This window comes from Hippocampus guttulatus, chromosome 17 (genome assembly GCF_054856545.1).
Source record: "Hippocampus guttulatus isolate MCC_2025c chromosome 17, RoL_Hgut_1.0, whole genome shotgun sequence".
In the NCBI taxonomy this organism is placed as follows: Eukaryota; Metazoa; Chordata; class Actinopteri; order Syngnathiformes; family Syngnathidae; genus Hippocampus; species Hippocampus guttulatus.
The window spans coordinates 12,685,720-12,712,480 of NC_141277.1; the positions used below are offsets into that span (position 1 = coordinate 12,685,720).

Below are 26,761 nucleotides of genomic sequence, written 5' to 3' on the forward strand. Positions count from 1 at the left end.
CCCACCGTCATCATTGATGAACAGACGCACGCAGACACACACATAAAGTTCAATGTTCAATGAAAACTTCATGCATAGATCATGCATCCTTGCAGTGTTTACCTTGCAATCAACTGTTTTGCTGTGAAAGTGACGTTTTTTATGTTTTGTTGTTATTTAGTCAGAAACCATTGTTTTTTTAGGTATCACAAATGCAAAAAAAAAAATAGCATCAAAGTGAAAGTTCTGTTTTAACCCTTTCATGCGCCCTTAACCTGATACCATAAGCTGTCCACTGCATTAAGCGATGTCCCTGAAAGAGTTAAATGTGTGTCGTTTCACAAAAAGCTCTTCCTTTTTCTGGGAAACGAGTTTTTTTTTATTATCAATGTTCAACTGGCGTTTACTCAAGAATGGTAATAGTTAGAAATATACTTTTTTTTCCTGATGAAAGAAGAGGGTTAAAGCTTTCTTTTGGTTAGGTTCCATGTTTATATACATATATATACACGGCAGTTTACTTTCAAATATAATTGTATAAGCTCTTATACCATAACATTGAGTTTTGTAAATAGTTACAAGACATTGAGTTTTGTAAATAGTTACAAAACTCAATGTTATGGTATAAGAGTTTATACAAATATATTTGAAAGTAAACTGCCGTGTCCGAACATGGGGTGTCTTCGGATGCAGTCGGTGTTGTCGACATCCACGAGTGTAGAACGGCAGAGCAAGTGCAAAGCAACGCTCAGGTCCCTTCTACATGAAAACTCCATAAAAAATGAAGGCCAGATTTATAGGATGGATTCGAAGGCTGCACGGATTTAGACCAGTGGTTCTTAACCTTGTTAGAGGTGCCAAACCCAACCAGTCCATATCCACGTTCACCGAACCCTTCATGAGTGAGAAATAAAAAAAAAATATTTTTTTTTTTACAAATTCAAGACATTGAAAAAAACACATTTATTAAAAACAAATAAAAGTAAATAAAATTACATCGCATACGTGTCGGCTTTTTAAATTGTATGACGTACTATCAGACACGACTGAGCGAACTAAATTTCCCGCAGCACTGATTGAATAAGCAATGTAATGTGATGATTTGCAGCCAGCGATGGCCAAGCGGGCGTGTCATAACTAATTGACATCTGGAGTCAGGTGTGTTTTACCCTTCATGGCAGAGGCTCCGTCGAACCCTTGATACCGATTTACCGAACCCCTCGGGTTTGATCGAACCCAGGTTAAGAACCACTGATTTAGACACTGGCGTGCGGCCGATCGCGCTGGTTGTGACGTCACGTGGATATCATATTTGGAAGAAGCAGCATATTCGTTTGCAAACAGCTGGCGTGTCCGAATTGTCTGCGGTTTATGAGGTCCACCGAGGCACTTCAGAGACCCAGCAATTTGTGTACAAGCAATTAAAAAGATTCTGTGGTGAAAGCCTGTCTTTCAATGAACAGACAAACGATTTCCGCAAATGTTTAAGTTAATTCTGCTGCTAGCATCATGTTATTCTTTAATAAAGATCAGTAACACTGTACCGGAATAAGCCATTCAAGCGCAAGTGATGAGTGACAGTATCTCAGTGTGTACAGACAAGCTTATGTTGGAGATCAGGAGCATTTTTTTTTAATTAGCCTAGTTTGAATAATCAATGAGTTAGGACACACCTTTCGACAAAACACACCTGTCAGTCAGATGTACTTGCTCAAGAAAAAAAATGTGTTGATTAAAAGAAAAGGTAAGATCAAAGTCATGTATCCAATCCATATAAATACCTGGAAATGAAAAGCTAAAATATTCATCTGTTGTCTCAGAATTTGCTTCACTGTTCGATTCAACACAAATGTCAAAATGTTTAATACATCCGATACAAAATAATGTGTGCATTTTATTTTGAGCGCAAAGATTGGATAGTCTTTCACCGTTGTCACGTCAGGTAGGCCAGGACTCTAAGGAGTGGTCTCGTGCTTTCTGATTTGACAAAAATCTACAGCCCCTCGCTTGCAGGGTTACATGAAATTGATAAAAACAAAATCCTTAATTAAACCATAATCCTTTTATGTTCGCGTGTGTCACAATGACGGTGCTTTACATTAGGGCTGCACGATATGCGATTATGGGTGTTGAATAGAGCGATATCAATATCAGGATATTTAACAAGTACCTAAAGAAGAGACATTATTAGCCAATGAAAGGAATACAGCTTTTCATGCGGCAAAGTAAGCAAGCTCGGTGTTTTCTCAGCTAATGAATTGGAATGCCCCTAGATACTGTTCACCTACTGATTGGCGATATGCGTTTACAGTTGCATCTGACTGGTCAACTTCAGACAAAAGCATCCAATTCCAAATCAAAATTATTGCGTGTCTTTGCGATATACATATTGCATGGGCCATGATCGCCATAACGCTATTTTTTTTTTTCGATATTGTGCAGCCCTACTTCACATTGGGTGAATCTCGGGTTCAATCCTCTTCAGCCGTTTTCCTTCCATAGTACTAAGTGAATGCTGTGATCTGGCATGCTTGTCGCAAACACCAGTCCGGAGTCGTTGTCCCCATCCAAGCCATTGAGCCACGATGTCACGCCAGCCAGGAAACTGGATCCACGTTTCGATTTCCTGTACGGCGGTAGAGGCCAGCGACCTGAAATTGACTCTGTCCTGAGATCCATCACATAGAGGAAATGGTTGTCAAAAAGGAGTGCAAACACCTCACCGAAGCTCAGCAAGGACAAGTTGGCTGGATCCTGCACTTTTATCACCCTGGGAAAATAAGAATATGTTGGATTAAGAGTGACGGGAAAAGTAAAGTATTGACTAATTATAGGAGCAATTCATTCAGATTCTCTTTCTTCTGCTTTCCATGGTGGAGAGATGTGGCCTGGGGTGAGCGCATTCTATCCAAAGGGAAGGGGGATTCTCCCATCTGTGGCCCCTTCTCAAGGTTAAGATCAGGGGATGTTGTTAATATCTGTGGGCATGTGAAGCCCTTTGAGACTTTTTATGATGAAGGGCTATAGAAATAATTTTAACTTGACTTGAGTTGGGCTGAGATGCAACTTTTGATACCTTTATTGTGCAGAAATGTTAAACGGTGTGGGCTGGGCTGAATCCTCACAAGACAAAAAATGGCAGAACAATAAAGCGGAAGTATGCAGGAGAGTAAGATGAGCTCCTTGCTCCACAGCAGTCCCATTACAACAGGGGTGCCCAAACCTTTTGGACCGATGATCTACTTTTCGATCAACCAACCTCCCAACAGCCTGACACTGAGGCATGCGATGCACTTTTGCAGCCTGTTAACTATCGTAGCTCACACGTACCGTTTTAAAGTGCTTCCCTGGGCCCTCCTCGATTCCTATTCTTTGCCCGTGCCCTCGGTGAATTGTACACAAAGCAAACTCTGAATGAGAATCATGACGATAAAAGATAGAGCGCAACAGCTCTGATCACAAGCTGCAATTGCTGAGCGCTCACAACTGACGGTAACCTAATCACGCGCCACCGTAAGTTCAAGATTTACTTGCTTTATTTTATTTTTTTGTGAAAATGAGACTGATAGGATGATTAGGGTGCAGCGTACATGAACACAAAAAATATGTTACTAACATGTACAAAGACACACAAATGGTTGTTTTTTTCTCCTCGACACTCCTCGGATCTACTTGGGACCTGTGTTAGATCTACCGGTCGATCGGGATCGACGTAATGGGCACCCCTGCATTACAAGCATAATACAGTCAAACCTCTTTTCAATGTTCCCCGTTTACGCTTCCACCCCTGTAATGTTCATATTTCAAAGTCCAGATTTCACGTAATTCATTTTCCAGTTGCCAATTTTGCTGACAACGAACACCTTTATAATGTAAACTTCATTATAACGACCAGATGTTTCCCACGAAATAGTGAAAAGGTCTTCGTTGTAACAAACCACGGGAAACTAACTGTCGCCGCGAACTTGCTTATGAACAAAATGTCCAGCGTGGAATCCCCCTCCATTGCTTAGCAACACTATTGATCAACTAGGACATTGTTGTACTTCCGGAGGCACGGCGCAGTCCTGAACACATGGTATGCAAACATGTCTGGTAAACTGAAGCAAATCTCGCTGTGTGTGAAGGCTGAAATTGTCTCTCACTTTCGAAAGAGAGTCTTCCAGACAAAAGTCAGCTGAGAGTAGTCGATGATTTCGACAATCATCCGTAATGGCAACAAAGTCATGGCAGACTTCGAGGCCAACAGTTTGAAAGACGATCGTAAACGGATTTGGGGCGCGGCACATCCTGAACTGGAGAAGTCACTTTTCATTTGTTGACTAGGTGTTTTCAGAGATGAAGTAGGAACACTACAGTTGTTTGAATCACATCTTATACAATCATTTTTTTCTTCATACTATATACACGCGTATTTGTAATTGACATGTTTATACTGTATGACATGTTCATGCTTTTACAATTATAAATGGTCATAGTGTATTATACATTGTAGTTGGCGGCCATTTTATTGGAAATGATTACAATGAATTACCGTTATAACGTACATATTCGTTATGTCCCTCGAGGTGCATTGTAACGAGGTTGTAGTGTTTTACAATAACGCTGAACCATATTGAGAAACACTGGATTTGACAAGACTTGCTGATAATTTTACCTGAGAATCTCAAAACTGGCAAAATCCCACTGATACACTCCGATGTCAGAGCTGCAAACAATGTGGCGTCCATCAAACTGCAAACGGGGCTGAAGGCTGATGCTGCGGTTCTCCGACACTGACAGTGTCTTTAAACACTTACAGTTGATTTCTTTTCCTAAAGGCCAGATCTGAAAAGAGAAGTCAGTGTTGGATCCATATTATGGATGAAAATAATATATATACAGCGAAACTACTCTACAACGAAACCTACATGGGCGAAAATACCCCCTAGTGTGAAAAAATATTCACGCATTAAACCCATTCCCACTTTTCTGCTCCCCCTACAACGAAAAATTCCCCTGTTGCACTGTTTTTCTCTGCTCTTGCCTCGCAACGAGATTCACTACAACGAAAACAAGCCTTCCACAAAAGTCTAATCCAACCTCAGCCTACAGCGACTCCTACTGTTTAGCTCGGAAGCGGCAACAGCAAACACCACAGTGGCTTACACATACACAGTAGTACAGGAAGTATTTGTTATTGTTAGTTTCAAACGCAGCACAAACGCAACACGAGCATTGCAAAAATGGCGACAAAACGGACATTTTCATGCCAAGGAGTTAAGAGCTCTGACGCTTGAAGACAGGGGAAAAGTGATCAAAATGAAAGATGGAGTGTGTGTGTGTGTGTGTGTGTGTTTACATCTCAGATAAATTTGCAATCGTGAAAAGTCCCCTGTTGTGAAAAACGTCTTGCTGCAAACATAATTCCATTGTAGAGGAGTTTCACTGCAATACATACTGTATGACAACAACACAAAATCAGGGTGTAACAAATCAGGTGAGGCAAAAGCTTCGGCTGTGGATCCTGACCAAAACAGAAAGATCGCGGCGATAAGATTTTTTATGCTGCAACAAGTAATCCATGCAAGAGGGAAATTTGAACCAGTACTTGCCAGAAGGTGCTGAAGCCTTTTCATCATGACTACAGGCCTCTGGGTACACCATCCCAGTTCACGTTTTTTTCTTTTTTGTATTATACCTTTAAAGGTTTTTTAAATTAAATTGTGCAGGTACATTTTTACATAACATGACAGAAACCTCAGAAATGATTAAATCATGCATCTTGTGCTCATAGCCCCCACGAAAACGTTTTATCTCAACAGTAGTGGATAGAGTTAGGAAGGGAGCGTTACCTTAATTTCATACTTATCAGCACTCAGGAGGATGTAATCACCAGGACTGTGCACCACAGACTCCACTTCACTTTTCTGGAGTATCACCTGTATGAAAATGAACATAAATTCAGACCAAAGAGAGCATTGATAGTTTTAAAAGGTGGCTCAAGTTCCACCTTTTTAGCCTTTATGATGCCTTTGTTTTATCCCTGGTATTTATCTGTATTATTTTTTCTATTCCTCTTGAAGCTATATATATCATTAAAAAAAATTGGGTTACCTAAGATTAACCTGATCCTTTTTTTACTGTCAGACTCTCTGTTGTTAACTCTTACTGATTTCACTCTTATCTTAATATTGTTTTGGATTTAATTATTATAGCACTTCTATTTCCTATACATTATGCAGTACTCTTAGTTTGTTAAATTTGTACTGTTGGTGGTTTTTTTGTTTGTTTTAATTTCCTCACTGCAGGGGCTGTCAGTGATAGGAGTAGGGGTGGGCTCTGGCCGTGGAAGGTGCTGCCGTGGACACAGCCCGGGCTTTTGGGGAGTGAAGGGGTCCTACACCTGACTCCTCCATCCACTGCTCAGGCTCAGCTTTGCCTCTTTGCAAATATCCCGTTTTATAAAATGAGACCCGGGGGCTATTAATACGAAAGCCAATGTACGTTTTAATCTGGTGCATTTTGTAGTCCAGAAAGGCAAAAACACCATGGTACTAAAGCAAAATATCAAGAATTTTTGAAAACAAGGAAATGTTTGAATGATAATGTATAAGGGTTGCAGCTATGGCATATTTTGGTCATCAGATATTTTACTCTTATCTTAATTTTGTTATTCATTGTTATGGTATGCATTTAAATTTATTGTATCCTATATCTTATTTATTTTTCTACGCAGGATCGTAGTTGTTCCCAGTATTGCACTCTCCTGTATCAAGAAGTCAGATGTTGTTCTTAGTATCTGCTGGAGCCATCCATCAGATTGGGCGGTTATATACATACATATATAATTAAACATGGCTGTGTCAGGCTGCTAATTACATCATCTCTTCTTTTATTATTTATAATTTTAGCTGTGGTTTTATTGTTCCTGTTTTGATTGTAAGTTGTCCTTGAGTGTGTTTTGAAAGGTGCTTATAAATAAAATGTATTATTATTATTGTTATTATTGGCTCAGCCTGGGGCTGTAGCTAATCATTTGGGAAGCAGGGTAAACCCAGCCAACGCCCTCTGTATGTTCACTCCCCATCCAGGTCGCCGTTTCATATCAATATCTGCTTAAACATGGGGTTAATCGGCTCATTGTTTTATTTATTATTGCGTCAATAATGGCTTAAGACCCTTAAGAAGGCCTTTATGGGCTTCTGGCGACATCATCGGCACAAATGGCAGGGAGCGATAGCTCCCTCGAGTAGTCATGAATTTCACCCCCCTAAACGATTTCAAAAGAAATTAAGTCCATAAAACTTAATTAAGAACGAGGGTTGAATCTAGGGAGAAAGGATGCAAGTGGTAAGGGCAATGCACAAGAGCCTGCAAATGACATGAAAGCAGGGAATAGTGATCTGTGATGCTGGATGGTAAGGCTAATGCTAACGCTTAAGCTAATGGTGATGTGGCCCTGGTTAAAGTTTTGGAGGAGATACAGAGGTGTTTCCTAAGGATATCAAGCAATAATTGTCTTTAAAAGCAAACTTGTGAATGTTAATCAAAGATCTATGGAAACGGAAAGCCCTGTTAGAATTACGGTAAAGTCCAGACAGTGGATTTCAATGCTGAGCAAGAAGCTAAAAGTGATTAGTCAGAACAAAAACAAAATATTTGATCAAGAAGGGAGGTCCAAGAGAGAATATGTATTTATAATGTCCCCGAGGGAGACGAGGCGTTGTCGATGATTGAATTTGGGGAGAAAATGCTTCGTGATATGTTGGGCACCCCCCCAGACTATCGCGCTGGACATTGAAAGACCATATCACACACGTGTCCCATGAGCTCTAGCTTCTGTGGGTGACAGTTTAGTTTTGTTTATTTCTTTTTTAGTGTCATGCACAATTAAATTTTTGACTCAACGTCCCCTTCAAGTCATAGTAAAAGGGTGTGACTACATTAGTGGGTGAAGGGCAATGTCAAATTTGATTTGGAATGCAGATAGTGACATCACAAAATGCCTTTTGTTAACAGCCGTTCATAAAAAGTAGCCACAAAAAAGGCATTCTGGAATTTAAGAAAAATATCTGCCAATAGTCATGAACAACACAATCTCTAATAAAAACTACAAATTGATTGAAGACCTTGGTAACCCATTCAGTGTGTCCAGTCAAAGTGTTGAGACAGGCACCGGCTGCCAGAGCCCAGACCTTCACACTGAAGTCTGCAGAACCGCTCACCAGCACGTCCATCTCATCATTGTAGTCCACACTGAAAACTGAGCAGACAAAGACCAAATTACTGTATTTTCTGCACAATAAGGTGCTTCGGATTATAAGGTGCACCTTCAATGAATGAATTAAAACTGTTTTCATATACTGTATCGGGTGCACTGCATTATAAGGCGCATAAAATCGAAACTACAATAGTGGCAACAGTTGCGCTATGTACACACTAGATGGTGCTAGATCTCTGCATCGTGCGGGGCATTATGGGTATGGTAATTATAAAATAAAAAACTGGTGGGAAGCAACATAGAAACCTGTGATTTGGACAATTTCAACTGCTGGAAAGTTGATGTTTTTCATGTACTGTAATCTATTTTAAATCTAAACAGCTAAACAAAAAAAGCAGGGTGATGGGTTTCAAATTTTGAACCTACTGTTCATTTAAACAGTAAACAGTGTCATTTCATATTCCATACACTGATCGACTGCACTTCTGCTGGGAAACAACAGTTAAGATTAATTACGTTTTTAATGACATTGGTTTGTATGTGCACTGCACCGCTACTGTCTAGTGGCCAGCTAATCTATTTTTAACCTTGTCGCATTTGATGTGAGCGGAAGGCTTTGCGCTAGGAGGCGGAAGCTCCGTGTCTGTGCTCTCGACCATCCAAACACAGTAAGAGCGTTCATGTCATTTTTTTGTCTTTGACTGGTAAAAAGTCTGAAACCATTTTATTTAGGTCCAAAAAAAAAGAAAGACCTACAGTATGTGTTATGTATTCAATTTTAGCATCTCTTTCATTCAAAAGAGCTTTCATCACTCAGTGTAGCTATGTGACTACCGGCCATGCACATTTGCTCAGCGAGAATACTAGACCCTATACTGTGGTATCGAATGTTTGTTGAGCTATTCTCGATATTACATAAAAAGTCAATACTGTTTAGGGAGATAGGGCCAAATCTGTATAGCACATGCAACAGGTTGGGTGTTCATCCGGGACTTCAGCAGGAACACAATGTGAAGTGAGGAACTTGAAGCTGGTAAGTAAGATTTCTTTATAGTTTTTGAACTAAGATAGCAATATTTTGAGCAAAAGCCTTGGACAGCTCAACGACTTGCGATCGAGATAATACTTTTTTTATTCATTAATGTCAGAGAGAGAGAGGGATGATGTAAATATTCCATGTTATATTTAGTGTTTATCAGTGTTTGCATTTTCGTTATGGGAGGAGTTGATTGTAGAGTCATTATACAATCCAATAGAAAAATTGCTCCAGATGCTGATTGATTATTGTTTTTTTCAACGATCGAGTCTAAAAACTCGGATAGTGTAGGCAGACTCGGTAAGTCGATTCTGCCAAACCGACATGTCAAAAGCCCCGTCCGTCGCCAGAGCCTGAAGCTCCACATTAGCCTTAAAACAATTAACAATGACGTGGGAGACGCTATTTGATGTTGTGAAATTCGACGCTATCATGTGTGAGAGACTGTGAAGAGAAAGGTCCAATCTTCATTGAAGCCTTTTGAGGGGCAAATCAAAACGCAAAAAATACCACCATCAGCTGGCTTGAGGAGGCAACTACCGAGCAGCCGAGTCAGCTAAATAAGCTTCAAGCTAATGTGGCTTGGTGAGTCATCTTTTCTTTTGCCAACTCCATTACTCTTTGCAATGAGACGGCAAGATTTTGATGACATAAAATAAAATACATCGCACAAGAATATCACATAATTGGCACACTACTGCTGATTCCAGCTTCAGTGCTCTTAGTAATTGACAATCACGGCAAGGGAAACAGTCAAAAGTGTGGTTACATTTCTCAATGGTTGATGGTGATGTGATGCCACACATGCAAGCAATCATTAAAAAGTCATGGGGAAACACAAACTACCTTGAACAGAAAATGCTTTTTGCTGTCCAACTGCACGTACCTTGTTCCTCTAAACCAGATTTCTTCATAATAATAATAATACATTTTATTTATAAGCGCCTTTCAAGACACCCAATGACACTTTACAATAACAAAAAACACAAAACAATACGGGTTGAGCAGCGGCAGCCAAAACGCGCCAGCGTTCACTCAACCTGGAAGTCAGAAAGAAACCACAAGGAAGGGAGAGGGGGAGAAAAAAAAACACGCTCGAACTACCCTCATTTTGAGGATAATTTGAGTTAGGCAAAAACTCCTGCACAAGCATATGACAGTTACAACAGGTCACAAGACATAAACAATGAAGACGGTGAAACAAGGGAATGTATGAAGGAGGGGGTGATGTGGGGGACTAGCTTCCGTGCATACTTCAGGGATGGCGCAACACCGGGCGTGTTCTAAGCTCATCACAAATCTATGTAGCCCCAGTTGAGCCCCTCCAATATTTTATTATTCATTCATTCATTCATCTTCCGAACCGCTTCATCCTCACAAGGGTCGCAGGGGGTGCTGGAGCCTATCACAGCAGTCTTCGGGCAGTAGGCGGGGGACACCCTGAATCGGTTGCCAGCCAATCGCAGGGCACACAGACACGAACAACTATCACGCCCACACTCACACCTAGGGACAATTTAGAGTGTTCAATCAGCCTGCCATGCATGTTATTGGAATGTGGGAGGAAACCGGAGTACCCGGAGAAAACCCACGCAGGCCCGGGGAGAACATGCAAACTCCACACAGGGAGGCCAGAGCTGGAATTGAACCCGGTACCTCTGCACTGTGAAGTCGACGCGCTAACCACTGGACTACCGGGCCGCCCCAATATTTTATTATGTATTCTAAAATATATTTTTACGTATACTGTAAGTAAAGTCCCCCCGTTAGTCCCGGAGACAAAAAATCCTGGAGCCATGCCTGGTTTTCTATAGGGGTGTTCACATGGCAACTTTTACGACGGTGTAGCACCGGGGCTGCCCCCCGTAGAGCATTCACACGTACAACGTTATACCAGTGTAGCCCCTGAGAACAGCTTAAACCGGAGCAAATTTAACCCTGCTCAGGAGGTGGTTTAAAAATTTGCTCCGGAGTAAATGCTAGTTTGCAGGGCAGCACCGATGTAAAATGGGATGTGTGAACACTACAGGGGTAGACTTGCTATGCGTGAGAAGAGTTGATTACATACGGGCATTGCATAACTTGCATCCAGGGTATTTTACACTTCCAAAATGGCGAGTAACAACAACGACATATGCGATAATAGAAACGAACACAGGGGAGTGAACTGGGGTGACGATGAAACGTCAGCCCTGAAAACTATTTCGGCTGACGGGACCATCCAAGCCCAATTAGAAGGATCCAGGAGAAATAAAGCGGTGTTTCAATCCTCAATTTACATTTGTCCTTTCTCTCTCTCATCCTTTTACGGTCTCTGATAGACCACAGCGTTGATTTGTCTGGAGAAGTATAAACCATGGTTTTTCGATATGTCACAAACATAACAGGGAAAAGGAAGTACACTTTACGCATGCGCATGTTTTATTTCCATATTATTCCATCGTATTGCACAGCCGCAGAAGCTGCCGTGTGAACGCAAGTGGGAGTGCACCGGGGTTAACGCGATTCTCTTTAGTAAGCAGCTTTATACGTGTGAACGCACCACAAAATTTACACCGGTGTAAGATATATCGCAACAAAATACATCGGTGCAGCACCGATGCAAATGTGTGCCATGTGAACACCCCTTTTTAGACTAAAATATTGTTTTGTGTTTTTTGTTATTGTAAAGTGTCCTTGGGTGTCTTGAAAGGCGCTTATAAATAAAATCTATTATTATATTATTATTATAAAAACGAATTCTATAATGTTTAACCTTACAATAGCAATTTATTCAAAACGTGCAAATTATTGTTTTTATGTATTTATTTTGCTGCTTGGGCCCTAACGAGTAACTGCACACTAGAGTCGAGGAAGCAGGAGGGACACCAACACCTAATTCATAGAAATGGAAACAATGAAAGGTGACATCGGTGCAGCTTAATGTTGTTTCCCCACCTTTGCAAGACTTGGTTTAATTGTTGTGATCCGCTCTGAAATGTCCTAATTGCCCATTTTTGTACATAAGGAATTATTTTTGCCAACGGCACAAAAATAAATAAATAAATAAATAAATAAAAAGAAATCGATCCACAGCAAGCCTGTGTCCTCAACCAACCTGCTCCAGTGTGGCCACGGAAGTGCTGAATTTTGGCCCCTGTGCTCCATTCCCAGCATGCAATAGTGTTGTCAAAGGATCCAGTCACAAGCTTCTGTTCGTCAAACTTCACGGTGGCACAGGTGTGAGTCTGAATTCCATAAATGCATTGACCAGTACGTACATCCCATAATTTTGCAGAGAGATCATCAGATCCTGGAAAGTAAGACAACATACAGTTAGTTTAGTCACAATACCAAAAGTATGACTTCAATAATATACTATGCGTTCCAAATTATGATCTCTGATTATTATAGTCCAGTGGTCCTCAACTAGAAATGCTGTAGGTCCACTTTTTTTTTTTTTTTAAATAAGACCAAGGTCCGGTCCCATGCACGGCAGTCATGGGGAGCAGGGCTATATGCCCATTTAGTATGGTCAAGCCAAGCTTATACAAATCAACACTCCTCACAACCAACCAATAATGGGGTGCATGAAAATAACAATTATTCACTTTGCCAGTACACAGCAAATAATGAGAGGTATTGTGTTGAGGCACAGGAACTCTTTTATTTTGTTCAAGTTTTGCCTGCTTAATAATAGAACTAGCCCTTTTAGGGAAATAAGCCTTTTTTACTTTAACTTTGTTAAACAGTAGTTGTCTTTTTTCCCTTAATTTAACAAAAGCAAAACAAAATACTCATTTTACCAAAATAAAAATGCAGTGCTGTTCTTCCACTAAAGGTGAATGCAATGTCTGAGGCATGCAAATATTATTTGAGGACGCCATTGGGATGTTCATTTACCATGTTGCGGTGTTCTGCTGTTAAACAGTAAGTGGCGCTACCACTGCGATGAAAAATAAATTCGTCCCTGTCTTGAAGACTAGACTTTCACAAATGTTGACTGTATGACTGTATATGAAAACAGTTTTAAAATAGGCCATTCATTGAAGGTGCACCTTATAATCCGAAGGGCCTTATAGTGCAGAAAATAAGGTATAGAGCAAGTGCGTCATTTGTCGTTGTTGTTTTTACACATTGGAAATCACTATAAATTAAGCAACAGCATACCTGTGCAGAGAAGACCATCCTTATAATAGAGAGCATACACACGAGCACTGTGGCCAATGAGTGAGGATGTCTCAAAGGCCTTCTGATCCTTCAGTTGAACCATACGCAGTTTAGCTTTAAGGTAGACACCCTTCCAATGGGATGCATCCTGAATGGACTCGTCAATCCTCCAGCCCAGCTCCCGACAAACGTTCTGCCACACTTCTGTGCATGAATTTATCACCTAAAGAGAGATGGGCACTTGTTAATAGGTTTGAACAGTCTAAAATGACTGAAAAGAGACATGAAAACATCCAACAAATTGATTTTAATGCAGTGCTTTACAGTTAAAACTGTGTGGATATGTGAAAAATGTGATACTTGTACAAAGAGTATCCCAATACTAATGATACATCCATCCATTTTCTAATCCGCATATGCTCACAAACGTTGCAGGCATGCTGGAGCCTAATCAGGTGTCTTCGGGCAGTAGGCAAGGTGCACCCTGAACTGGTTGTCGGCCAATTACAGGGCACACATAGACAAACATTCCGCACTCACAATCACACCTCGGGACCATTTGGAGTGCCCAATCAACTGGTTAGTGCATCCGCCTCACAGTGTAGAGGTGCAGGGTTCGATTTCGGCTCCAGCTTTCCCGTGTAGAGTTTGCATGTTCTCTCCGTGCCTGCGTGAGTTTTGTACAGGTACTCCGGTTTTCTCCCAAATTCCAAAAACATGCATGGCAGGTTAATGGAACTCTCTAAATTGTCCCGAGGTGCGAGTGTGAGCATGGATGGTTGTTTCTTCTATGTGTGCCCTGCGATTGGCTGGCAACCGGTTCAGGGTGTACCCCGCCGACTGCCCGAAGATGGCTGGGATAGGCTTCTGCACGCCCGCAGCCCTCATGCGGATAAAGCGGTTCAGATAATGGATGGATGGATGGATGGCATTTTCAATACCGCTAACCTGAATAGGGTCATGTGGGGGTGCTGGAGCCTATCACAGCTGACTTCAAGCAGAAGGCAGACTACATCCACCGTGAACTTGTTGCCAGTCAGTCACAAGGCACTTACAGAGACAAACAACCATTCACACCAACTTTCACACTATCACTGAGTGCTAATCGATCCCTTCAAGATATTTCTTTGACATAAATGATAAATTTCCTATTATCAACAGAATTCAACTGAATGGGAGCTATGCGCATTAATTGAAGTCGGGGTCTTCTCCTCGCAAACTTGGAAATTGACCCTCATGCACATACCAAGTGGCTCATGTTGTGATATGTGCCAATGCAGTGCCAGACTATAAATGTTGTGTACAGATGTGTAAAAAGCAGTGGCGTGCGGTGAGGTTCATGGTTGGTGAGGCTGTGACTCCTTTAGTGTCACATTTACAAATATATAAAGCAAAAAGGGTCACTTATTCAATTGGCTAAACATTATATTTGCGACATGCAGATATACGGCAAGCAGCACGAGCCAGTTGCATGTATCAACCCAGTTTGTGATGATTGCGCAATGCAATGCGCATTCATAGGTGAGGCTCTGCCTCACCTGCCTCCCCTGACCGCACGTCCCTGGTAAAAAGTAATCATCTTAAATGTGTTCTAATTTGGCTTTCAATTTCATACATCTTAAAAAAAATAGCTGCAATATTTACTTTGTTCCACTGCTTGGAGACTAAGCAGCAACAGAGTAAAGTCTGTGGATCTAACCAGCGCAGCAAATAGAAAGCCAGTTCCAGCGGCAGGAGTCGCAGAAAGTCACGTTTGAGGAGTGCCTCCAGGCCATTTGACAAATGACGAAGCTGGGCTGCACCGCTAAGGGATATAATGTGGTCCAAAGACTGGTTTCGCTGCTGGTCATTTAGTGTGAGGAAAGTGGTCGAGACTGACTCCAGCCACCTCTGGAAATCTGTTCTCTCCATGAGCGCTCATTAGAGCAACCAGCAATCCCTAGAAGAAGAAAACAGGGTCATAGATTAGTATTTCAGTGTCACTCAATGTTTAGTTTGTTTCTGTAAAACATTTCACCGCATCATTCATAATCATGACACGATAAGCTCAACTCATCAAGTCCAAAAACTGAAAGGGTAAAATGTCCCAACCCAACATAAATTTGTAATTTGTGCAGGACACACAGTTGAAGGCGTTCCTGGATAGAGAGAACTGAGAGACTTCCTGTGCCAGTATAGTGGAGTGTGATCATATTACAATATGATTTGTGGTATTATATAAAATGGACTGTTATTTTGATATGTGGGTTTGGTATTGGCGTATCGGTGGCAACTCCTGCGTCGTCCTTGCCTTACTTGGGCTTCAGAACGCCGCTACCACATCACACATTTGGGAGCACAGGCCATGAAGTCAGCGGCCTTGAGGGGTTCAAGGAGTGAGGTTTACCAAGGTACACTCCCAAAGCGTAAACTGGCATACTTTACGTTGATTTTGCTCTGTTGCTATGTGTAGCATCCGAGGATGTCACTCTGTAAGCATGACAAATGGATTTACACTCGATGCAACCGTTTCATTCATGTAATGATTGGTTATTCTTGGATCGATCAGTCGTGCCTGGAGAGCGACGGATAGATGACATCATTTTGTCTTTTGCCAACGACAATATTTTTAACCATAAAACAACAAGCAAGAATTTTCAACAAATTATAGAAATAAGTAGCTTACGCATGAATCTTTGTCATTTGGCACACCACCACTGACCGCAATGTTGGTGCGGCAAGTGATTAACAAATCAAGGTGGGGAGACTGAAACAGTCCAAAAAAAATTGTAACATTTCTTAAATGTTGATAGTGACATTGCACATTGCCAAAAGTGCAAGCAGTCATTCAAATGTCAGGAGAACACACAAGCAGGCTTAATCATATAAGTTCATGACCATTTACCCCTCTATGAGCAGTCACCTTATCGTTGTGGAGGGGTTTGTGTGTCCGAATGTTGTCTGGGGCTTTATACCCTTGGCAGGGTTATCCATGGCAAAAAGGTTCTAGTGCGGGACCAGACAGAGCACAGCTCTAAACACCTCTATGACATGTATGGGCAACTTTTTTTCATCAGCGTAACTCAGGGGCCACATGGGACCACATACCTCCGAACCAGATATTTAACAAGAATGCAATTTAAGATATGAACAAAACACATGCATTTGTGCAAAACATTAATTTTGAATCCACTTATCCTCACAGGATTCACGGGCGTGCTAGAGCCTATCCCAGCTGTCTTCGGGCAGTAGGTGGGGTACACCCTGAGATCGGTCCTAAAAAATCGAGCCCGAACCGGCCCGAGGGTATTTAAGCCCGACCCGGCCCAAGCCCGATTACTTGACTTGATTTGCAGGCTGAGCCCGAAGCAAACCCGACATTTCATATTTTATTTGTGAGGACTCGGGAGGAGGGGTGATTTCTGATAACAAAGCCTGTCTTTTGTAACGAAATCTAAGTTAAACAAGACTGTATAAACATTTACATCTTTTATATTTCTGTTTCTGAAGAGGTTACATTAACCGACAATTTTCCATCGTTGACAGATTTTTTTTTAAAGAGTGGACGGGGATAATTTAAGGCCGTCCGTCATTTTAAGATTAAGATATCCTTTATTTGTCCCACACTGGGGAAATTTACAGCCTCCAGCAGCAAGAATGTGGGTAGAAAGAAGAAAGAAGAAAAAACAAACAAACACCGTTCAATTAAGTGCAATATAAATACAAAATGGATAAATCGCAGTGCTATTTACAATTGTTTTTCACATCATTTAATTATTATTATTATTATTGTTATTATTTTTATTCAGCAGCCTGACAGCAGTCGGTAGGAACGAGCGTCGGTATCTCTCCTTCTTGCGGCGCGGGTGTAACAGTCTCTGGCTGAAGGAACTACCTAGTGCTGTCAGGGCGGGCTGGAGGGGGTGGGAGGGACTGTCCATCATAGCTTTTAGCTTAGTTAGCATCATTCTGTTGCCCACCTCCTCCAGAGTGTCAAGGGAGCAGCCCAGGACAGAACTGGCCTTCCTGACCAGTCGCTCCAGTCTCTTTCTGTCCCGGGCTGAGATGCTGCCTGACCAGCAGACAATGCCATAATGGATGGCCGAGGCCACCACCGAGTTATAGAAAGTCTTAAGGAGCGACCCCTGAACCCCAAAAGACCTCAGTTTCCTGAGTAGGAAGAGTCGGTCCTTTCCTAATCAGGGTGTCCGTGTTTGTAGACCAGTCCAGTTTGTTGTTCAGAAGAACACCTAGGTACTTGTAGGAGGTCACCCTCTCTATGTCCATACCCTGGATGTTCATCGGTGCTGGTGAGGACTGTTTCCTGCAGAAATCCACAACCAACTCCTTAGTTTTCCTAGGGTTGATCTGGAGGAGATTCTGCTGGCACCAGTCCACAAAGTCCTTCGTCAGTCCCTTGTACTCCCGATCGTCCCCCTCGGTAATGAGGCCAACAATCGCAGAGTCATCGGAGAACTTCTGAAGGTGGCAGTTTGGAGTGGCGTGTCTGAAGTCCGAGGTGTAGAGGATGAACAGGAATGGAGCCAGAACAGTCCCCTGCGGCGCTCCAGTGCTGCAGAGAAGCCTGTCCGACTCACAGCTCTGCAACCTCACGTACTGCGGCCGATTTGTGAGGTAGTCTATGATCCATGCTGTGAGATGGTGGTCCACTCCGGCGTTCTGCAGTTTGCCTCCCAGTAAGTTGGGCTGGATGGTGTTGAAGGCACTGGAGAAATCAAAGAACACGATTCTCACAGTGCTCCCAGCCTTCTCCAAGTGTGACAGCACTGAGTGGAGGAGGTAGATAATGGCGTCCTCCACGCCGATGCCAGGCTGATAGGCAAACTGCAGCGGGTCCAGTGCTGGGCTCACCAGTGGTCGAAGGTGGGCGAGGACGAGTCTCTCCAGCGTCTTCATCAGGTGAGACGTCAGCGCCACCGGTCTGTAGCTGTTCAGCTCCTTAGGGTGGGGGGTCTTGGGCACTGGGACCAGGCACGAAGTTTTCCACAGCTGTGGAGCTCTGCCCAGCTTCAGGCTCAGGTTGAACATGTGCTGGACAATGTCACACAGGTTGAACATGTGCTGGACAATGTCACACAGCTGGTCAGAGCAGGTCCTGAGGAGCCGGGAACTGATCTTGTCTGGACCTGCTGCCTTCCTCACATTCATCTTCCTCAGTTGGTTCCTCACCTGCTCTGTTGTGACGGACAGGCAGGAACCAGGTGACAGACTGGGTTGATGAGAGCTGGTCGAAAGAGGAGGGGGAGGAGAAGAAGTCCTCAGTGAGAGTGGTTGCAGTTGGTGGTTGGGGGAAGGGACAGACGACTGGTCGAAACGGTTGAAAAAACGGTTCAGTCCATCTGCCCAGCTGCAGTTTGCCTATCAGCCTGGCATCGGCGTGGAAGACGCCACTATCTACCTCCTCCACTCAGTGCTGTCACACTTGGAGAAGGCTGGGAGCACTGTGAGAATCATGTTCTTTGATTTCTCCAGTGCCTTCAACACCATCCAGCCCAACTTGCTGGGAGGCAAACTGCAGAACGCCGGAGTGGACCACCATCTCACAGCATGGATCATAGACTACCTCACAAATCGGCCGCAGTACGTGAGGTTGCAGAGCTGTGAGTCGGACAGGCTTCTCTGCAGCACTGGAGCGCCGCAGGGGACTGTTCTGGCTCCATTCCTGTTCATCCTCTACACCTCGGACTTCAGACACGCCACTCCAAACTGCCACCTTCAGAAGTTCTCCGATGACTCTGCGATTGCTGGCCTCATTACCGAGGGGGACGATCGGGAGTACAAGGGACTGACGAAGGACTTTGTGGACTGGTGCCAGCAGAATCTCCTCCAGATCAACCCTAGGAAAACTAAGGAGTTGGTTGTGGATTTCTGCAGGAAACAGTCCTCACCAGCACCGATGAACATCCAGGGTATGGACATAGAGAGGGTGACCTCCTACAAGTACCTAGGTGTTCTTCTGAACAACAAACTGGACTGGTCTACAAACACGGACACCCTGATTAGGAAAGGACCGACTCTTCCTACTCAGGAAACTGAGGTCTTTTGGGGTTCAGGGGTCGCTCCTTAAGACTTTCTATAACTCGGTGGTGGCCTCGGCCATCCATTATGGCATTGTCTGCTGGTCAGGCAGCATCTCAGCCCGGGACAGAAAGAGACTGGAGCGACTGGTCAGGAAGGCCAGTTCTGTCCTGGGCTGCTCCCTTGACACTCTGGAGGAGGTGGGCAACAGAAGGATGCTAACTAAGCTAAAAGCTATGATGGACAGTCCCTCCCACCCTCTCCAGCCCGCCCTGACAGCACTAGGTAGCTCCTTCAGCCAGAGACTGTTACACCCGCGCCGCAAGAAGGAGAGATACAGACGCTCGTTCCTACCGACTGCTGTCAGGCTGCTGAATAAAAATAGCAACAATAATATTAATAATAATTAAATGATGTGAAAAACAACTGTAAATAGCACTGCGATTTATCCATTTTGTATTTATATTGCACTTAATTGAACGGTGTTTGTTTGTTTTTTCTTCTTTCTTCTTTCTGCCTACATTCTTGCTGCTGGAGGCTGTAAATTTCCCCAGTGTGGGACAAATAAAGGATATCTTATGTTCTTCGAATGTGGGAGGAAACCGAGTACCCGGAGAACACCCATGCCAATTCGAACCCTATACCTCTGCACCCAAGTTGTTGTCATGAGTAATGAATGACATGCTGCATGAAAAAAGGTTACTCGATGGAAGATTTATCCATGGGACAAATTCCACCGTACTTAGTACCATCATTCAATCGTGTTGCATGTGAAGTGATGGTTCTTTTTGCTCTGGCAATCATCGATACTCGCAAGATTTACCGCTTAAAAGATGTCATCAAGGTTGGCACCTGGCAAAGTTATGTGAAGGTTAGTACACCTGAAGTCATCGCCTATCACAACAGCAACTCAGAACTAAGCTAGGGATTTACATATTGAATATGTATCTCCACTAAAGACATTAATTTCCTTTGTCCCAGCAAGGGATCTGCGACCTCAAACTGATTAAAAACAGATAAAGGTTGAAAGCTGAACCAACATCCCGAAACCAAGCCACTTACAATCCGCGCCGCGAATGTCGGTTGGTTAACACCCCTGCTTTGCCTGCTACATTAAGTACTATCAATAGAGTAAACTTACTAAATCAAACCAAGTAAATTGACGTTCCCAAGGATGCCAATTTGCATACTGACAACGTAGCCATGTACCAATTGTTGTCAGAACATTACAACAGCAGAATTGACGATTCTGACTTTTTCAGTAAGTACAAACTCCACGTAGATCCCCAGATGCACAATCGAATATGATCCAAATTAACTCATGACGCTGAAATCATGACCATTTAAATCCAGCAAAATAGAACAGCCCAAAGCGGGGCGACACAGGTCAGGTGGTCGAAGAGATCCTCCTCGAAATCCACACCCCTGACACCTATTGGTCTTCCGTAATGTACCAACAAGCTCTATTTGGAGGTTTTTTTTCCTTTTGTTCTTTAATCTCTCCCTTTCATGTTAATTTTTCCCCTTGCCTTTTAAGGCCTTATAGCAGTGCAATACACCACCTATAGTAGACTTGTTTAATTGCATGCCTTAAATCTCAGGACCATGCCCTTTTCTCAGTTAGGTGCTACAAGAACAATCACCGACTGTTTTGTTTTTCCCTTCCTTCCTTTCTCTCCTTGTTTGCTTACATACACATATTTAACACCACACAACTAGCTACATACACAAGTCAAATCACTGAAGGTGAGTAGTAGGCACCAGCTCTATGTCCTGGTTGTTGCATTGTTGTGTTGCTTAGATACATGCTTATACCCGGACAGGAGATGTCGCCCTGAAAATCACCGAAGATTGGTTCCTGGCAGCAAACGGGGGATCTGTGGTAACTATGGCTCCACAACCATGCAAGTCCATCTTTCTCCTCCACCCCACTTCGAAACAAGGTTTTCTCTATGTGATCTGCCGAGTGGAATGTTGTTGCGAATATGTTAAAATAACATAGTTGTTGAAGCCATAATGTCCATTATCCATCTTTAAGTAAAGACATAATGCTTTACGAGATATTTATAACTTCATCACGGATACACTTCCATGTGTGTTAACGTAAGAAACAACATGAGCGGCAAGCATGGAAGTTTACGAGGCTGTTTCAGACAAATAGGAAAATTTGCTTCTAAAAACCAGCTCATGGAAATCAGGCAAAGGAATAGGAAGTCTAATTTGGTACATGATATGTAGTGGGCTATGTCTATGAATATGCATGCTTTCACACTAAGGGGTGAACCATTACCCCTCCCTAGTGGCTTTTTGATCGCTTCAGCTGCTCTTCCTTCTCTCAAACTCATTCCTCTGAGTTATTAGCGCTCTGTCGCTTACTTTACAGACACGCTGCAGTACTCTTCGAAATAAGGGCAACCTGGCATGATCTCCAGCAGCTTCCATCACTTTGAGTACGGAGGACCACCGGGTGGCAACTTTTCTGGGTTTCTCCACTCCCCCACATTTATCTTTTTCCCCATTTTCAACTGGCTCCTCCTCCTCCTGGGCAATCGGCCCCCATCAGGGACTTGCCCCCCCTCCCGGGTCGCACACCCGGTACGAAACTCACAGGTGACACGCGAGGTTCACACCCAGTGCAGGCACCAGAAGGGCCCTCGCCTGATTATTGTTTAAGGATTGTTGTGGGGCGGCTACTCCCACTGCCCTCCGTTCCGGCGGGGCGAGCCCTGACCCCACCTCCTTCCCCGCCGGGTGGTGGGCATTTAGCCGTGTCTGGGGCCCAAGAGCCCCGGCGTTTCCCCTCTCGTGCCATTCGGAGGTATCCCACCACGTGAGGGTTCAACTGGCTCCTCATCATGACTCATCACCATCATCATCATCATGAGCCAAGTGTGACCCTCCTTCTACCAGAGTAAATGCACCCTTGTGATATCCTAGGTTTAAATCTGGTGCATATTTATATATACAAACAACGCTATCTGGCCTTTCCCCTGGATGGAAATACGCATGGAGTCTAGGGCCCCCACCGCCCCCTCCTTCTCGGCCATGGACTGATAAGACTGTCCTCACGATGAGCAGACCTCGACGATGCAGCTATGACCTGCACACGCATACACATACATAACTGGACAACCACACGCGCATACACATCCTTGTTATCACCGTCTTCATCGCTCCGATTCTTTTTCCCCCGTGACGTGGTTCGACATGCAGAGCGCTCGTGTGAATCCGTGCAGCTGGTCATTTCGGCCGGGTCACGGTTACCCCTCTCAACCCCCCCCCCCCTTCCCATTCATCCCCCCCTTATTACATGTTATGTCTTGTGACTTGTTGTAACTGTCATATGCTTATTTCTGTGCTAGGGTCTTTTTTTATCCTGGACTTAAATTATCCTCGGAAGAGGATAGTTCAAGTGTGGGTTTTTTTCCCCTCTCCCTACCCAGCGTTTTTTCCTTTCTGAATTCTGATTGTAATTTCCCCATTGCGGGACAAATAAAGGATATCTTATCTTATCTTATCTTATATTTGAAAGAACAATCTGGGCTTTGTATGCTTCATACACAGAGTCTAATTATTCACCATTCATACACCCATTTCTCATTCATCTTGGTTAGTTTTAAGATTTTCACCTTATTCATCTTTGTCTGCCTTCTTTTAGTTTACAGACGTATCTGATCTTTGATATACTGTAATTGGGTTTGCTCAGTTTGGTCGAAAATCGGTTTTCGGTCATAATCCGAGGTGTAAAAATCTTGAATTTTCTTTGGTCGATAAAGATGAAAATGTTTTTCATCTCATTCAATAGTCTTCCATGTCATTGATATGATTCCATATTATTCTGTATCTTCCCACAATATTCCCTACTACCCCCATCCGTACTATTCGAGATTATCCCAAAATCCTATCATTCCACATTATTCAATGTACTTGCAAATCATTCAACATTGTCTCATATTATTATTATGGTTATTACCACATATAAAAGACCAAATATCTGATATCTGTTGGACCTGTCAAATGACGGTAACATATTAGCTTTTTTTCCTGGGTATGTTTTTAATTTATTATGCAAGTGTATTAAATATAACGTTTGTTAGTTTTTCTTAAAAAATCAAAGGTGAAACTTGTTTTGCTTAAATAGGTAAGCATTGAATATAAACACTTCCATTGTTATTTTTTTTAGGAATGGAATTGATCATTCTGGTTGAGGGGAAACAAGTCCATAAAGTAAACACTGACTTTTAGGTGAAATCTACTATATTGCATTACATTCATTGCTTAACTTTTTTATTTTCTTCGCTCAGCCTTTCCCCGATTAAAAACATGTTTCCCATTGACTTCAGACCCTGTATGTTTTTGTAATAAACACGTTTTACACGATATTTCCAAAAGTAATTTTATAAATATTAGATGGCTACATGTATTATCAGTGGTTGGCAAGGGACAACGTTGGAGTGCAAGACAAGGCTTCTGGTTTGAAATTACAGTCTTATTAACACTGTGCAAAACTACTGATGAACTTAAATGATAGATGAATTACATTTCCGGGCTATATGTCAAAGTTAATTTTCCATAACTGGTAGTAAAATGTTACTTCCGAAAAAAAATGAATGCTTGACTTCATCCTTTCAACATTTTACCGTGGGTATCATGACATGATCACAGAGCAAACACTGTCTGTGATGAAAACTATTAGTTCATGACATGATTGTCGCCACTCCGGTGTGCGCTCGCAAATGCAGGATTAACGTGACCAGTGTAACGTAAACAGTTCTACAAAGACAATTTTCCCGTCAGCAATAATATAATAAAACACCATATAATGTAATCGTTTAACAGTGAAAATGTTTATACAAAGCATGTACTAACCGGACTGTAGAAATCCTTTTCACCATCTTTCTTCCATAGTTCATTTACTGATATAAGTTATCTGCTGGAAGGTAACCGGGCATCAATCAAGTTGAAATGCTTGTTGAACTAAGCTAGCTTCGTTGCTATCGTTAGCTATCCACCACGATCGAAGGAAGTATTCTCTTCTGACAGAAAACGTCACATAATGCATCTAGTAGCAAAGCGCTTCATATATTTCCAGGTGCTATGCTAGCGAACTACATTCAGTGAAGTCTATTTATTTTTGTTCAAGTAAGGTGAACTGTTTCAACTGGCTACTGTTGCGGATGTTTTCATTGGAACAGCAATCTTCTTCTACGGACTGGCAGATTCGTCACTGAAGCTGAAGCTACGATCCGCGAGGGTGCCGAATTGTGGTCGGAGAGAAAAAGTGAAAGGAAGTGACTTTCTTGAAAAAAAATATGAAGAAAAAGGGAACATGTACATTTTTGCAGATATTGACAGTTGCAACAGAGATAAAATAATTGTCTCTCTCTGCCCCTCCCTCCATCTCTCTCTCTCTCTCTCTCTCTCTTTCTCTCACTCTCTTTCTCCATCCATCCATTATCCGATGTGCTCTTTCTGACGAGGGGCTCAGGAATGCTTGTAGTCTATCCCAGCTGACTTCGAGCAGTAGTCACAGGGTACATCCTTTACCGGTTGCCAGCCAAACGCAGGGCACCCATAGATAAACATTCACTCACAATCACACGAAGGGACAATTTGGAGCGGTCAATCAACCGATCATGCATGTTTTTGGAATGTGAGAGGAAACCGGAGTACCCAGAGAGAACCCACGCAAGCACGGGAAGAACATGCAAACTCCACACAGAAGGACCGGTGCCCAAAATTGAATCTCCAACATTTGCACTGTGCACAATTGTGTAGAATATGAATGTAACACTCCTGGATGTACTCAAATACTGTATTACTGTACTGTATACTGTAAATGTCGAAACATTCTTAAATATCAGAAATAACCCCTCAAAGTTACCCGATGACTATTAAATCTATTATACACTGCCTAAGAGTTCCTGAGTATCTTTAAATAACAAAATAATGTCTAAAGGGAACCCAAATAATCCTTGGTCTATTCAAAATAGGTGCTTGATTAAAGAAACTTGAATTCTCTTAAAAATCCGAAAAAGTCAACTCAATAACGACAGATTCAGAATGTAATGAACACATAAAATTGTAATACAATTAATGTATGAAATGTAAGAATTGGATGAACAAAAGATTGAAAACAATTCCAAATGGATTATACTAGCAACTGTACTTAACATATACTGAACAGGATTAAAAAAAATAACATGAGATTTTGCCTGCAATTTAATAATGTGTTATATTGCATGTTTTAAACACTGGAAAGTTTTACTTGACTGTAATACACCTTCAGAAGTTCTCCGATGACTCTGCGATTGTTGGCCTCATTACAGAGGGGGACGATCGGGAGTACAGGGGACTGACGAAGGACTTTGTGGACTGGTGCCAGCAGAATCTCCTCCAGATCAACCCTAGGAAAACTAAGGAGTTGGTTGTGGATTTCTGCAGGAAACAGTCCTCACCGGCACCGATGAACATCCAGGGTATGGACATAGAGAGGGTGACCTCCTACAAGTACCTAGGTGTTCTTCTGAACAACAAACTGGACTGGTCTACAAACACGGACACCCTGATTAGGAAAGGACAGAGCCGACTCTTCCTACTCAGGAAACTGAGGTCTTTTGGGGTTCAGGGGTCGCTCCTTAAGACCTTCTATAACTCGGTGGTGGCCTCGGCCATCCATTATGGCATTGTCTGCTGGTCAGGCAGCATCTCAGCCCGGGACAGAAAGAGACTGGAGCGACTGGTCAGGAAGGCCAGTTCTGTCCTGGGCTGCTCCCTTGACACTCTGGAGGAGGTGGGCAACAGAAGGATGCTAACTAAGCTAAAAGCTATGATGGACAGTCCCTCCCACCCTCTCCAGCCCGCCCTGACAGCACTAGGTAGCTCCTTCAGCCAGAGACTGTTACACCCGCGCTGCAAGAAGGAGAGATACAGACGCTCGTTCCTACCGACTGCTGTCAGGCTGCTGAATAAAAATAACAACAACAATAATAATGATAATTACATGATGTGAAAAACAATTGTAAATAGCACTGCGATTTATCCCTTTTGTATTTATATTGCACTTAATTGAACGGTGTCTGTTTGTTTTTCTTCTTTGTTCTTTCTACCCACATTCTTGCTGCTGGAGGCTGTAAATTTCCCCAGTGTGGGACAAATAAAGGATATCTTATACACTTAATGTAGTAAAAATCGCCATTTGTGATTCTCATAGCACATTTTGAGAATCAATATCTCGTACCTCATCCTACCATTCAAATTATCACTGATTTCACAAGACTAGGTAAGGTAACACAAAGTTTTTATGCCAAGTACCACCTCCAAAGATATCTGGCTTCTTATGTACCACCATAGTGACCAATCCGTTGATCCATTTT

The 26,761-nt window shown here is 42.6% G+C and overlaps 1 protein-coding gene across 3 annotated transcripts; it reads right to left on the reverse strand.

Annotated features, from left to right (window-relative positions):
* Positions 1–1,462: 1,462 nt before the first annotated feature.
* On the reverse strand, positions 1,463–24,602 carry fbxw2 (F-box and WD repeat domain containing 2). 3 transcript variants are annotated; one of them, XM_086135506.1, is made up of 9 exons: positions 24,255–24,602; positions 15,012–15,306; positions 13,368–13,590; positions 12,316–12,510; positions 8,091–8,224; positions 5,814–5,900; positions 4,637–4,806; positions 2,703–2,749; positions 1,463–2,630 (listed from the first exon to the last, which is right to left on the reverse strand). In XM_086135506.1, exons 2-9 carry the CDS (start codon positions 15,276–15,278, stop codon positions 2,461–2,463), a joined length of 1,293 nt encoding a protein of 430 aa, XP_085991632.1. In that variant the 5' UTR covers positions 15,279–15,306; positions 24,255–24,602; the 3' UTR covers positions 1,463–2,460. The 3 variants fall into 3 exon arrangements, with proteins under 3 accessions (XP_085991632.1, XP_085991633.1, XP_085991631.1); XM_086135507.1 differs by lacking the exon at positions 2,703–2,749 and having other exon boundaries at positions 1,463–2,647; XM_086135505.1 differs by having other exon boundaries at positions 1,463–2,749; positions 24,255–24,601.
* Between the last annotated feature and the right edge of the window lie 2,159 nt (positions 24,603–26,761).

Excerpts from the sequence above, each read along its gene's own strand:
- fbxw2 (XM_086135505.1), bottom strand. The coding sequence starts at position 15,278 with ATGGAGAGAACAGATTTCCAGAGGTGGCTGGAGTCAGTCTCGACCACT. Across the intron at positions 5,901-8,090 it reads ACACTGAATGGGTTACCAAG|GTGATACTCCAGAAAAGTGA; the intron begins GTCTTCAATCAA and ends ATTTTCATACAG. Across the intron at positions 2,750-4,636 it reads GCCAGTTTTGAGATTCTCAG|GGTGATAAAAGTGCAGGATC; the intron begins GTAAAATTATCA and ends TTATTTTCCCAG.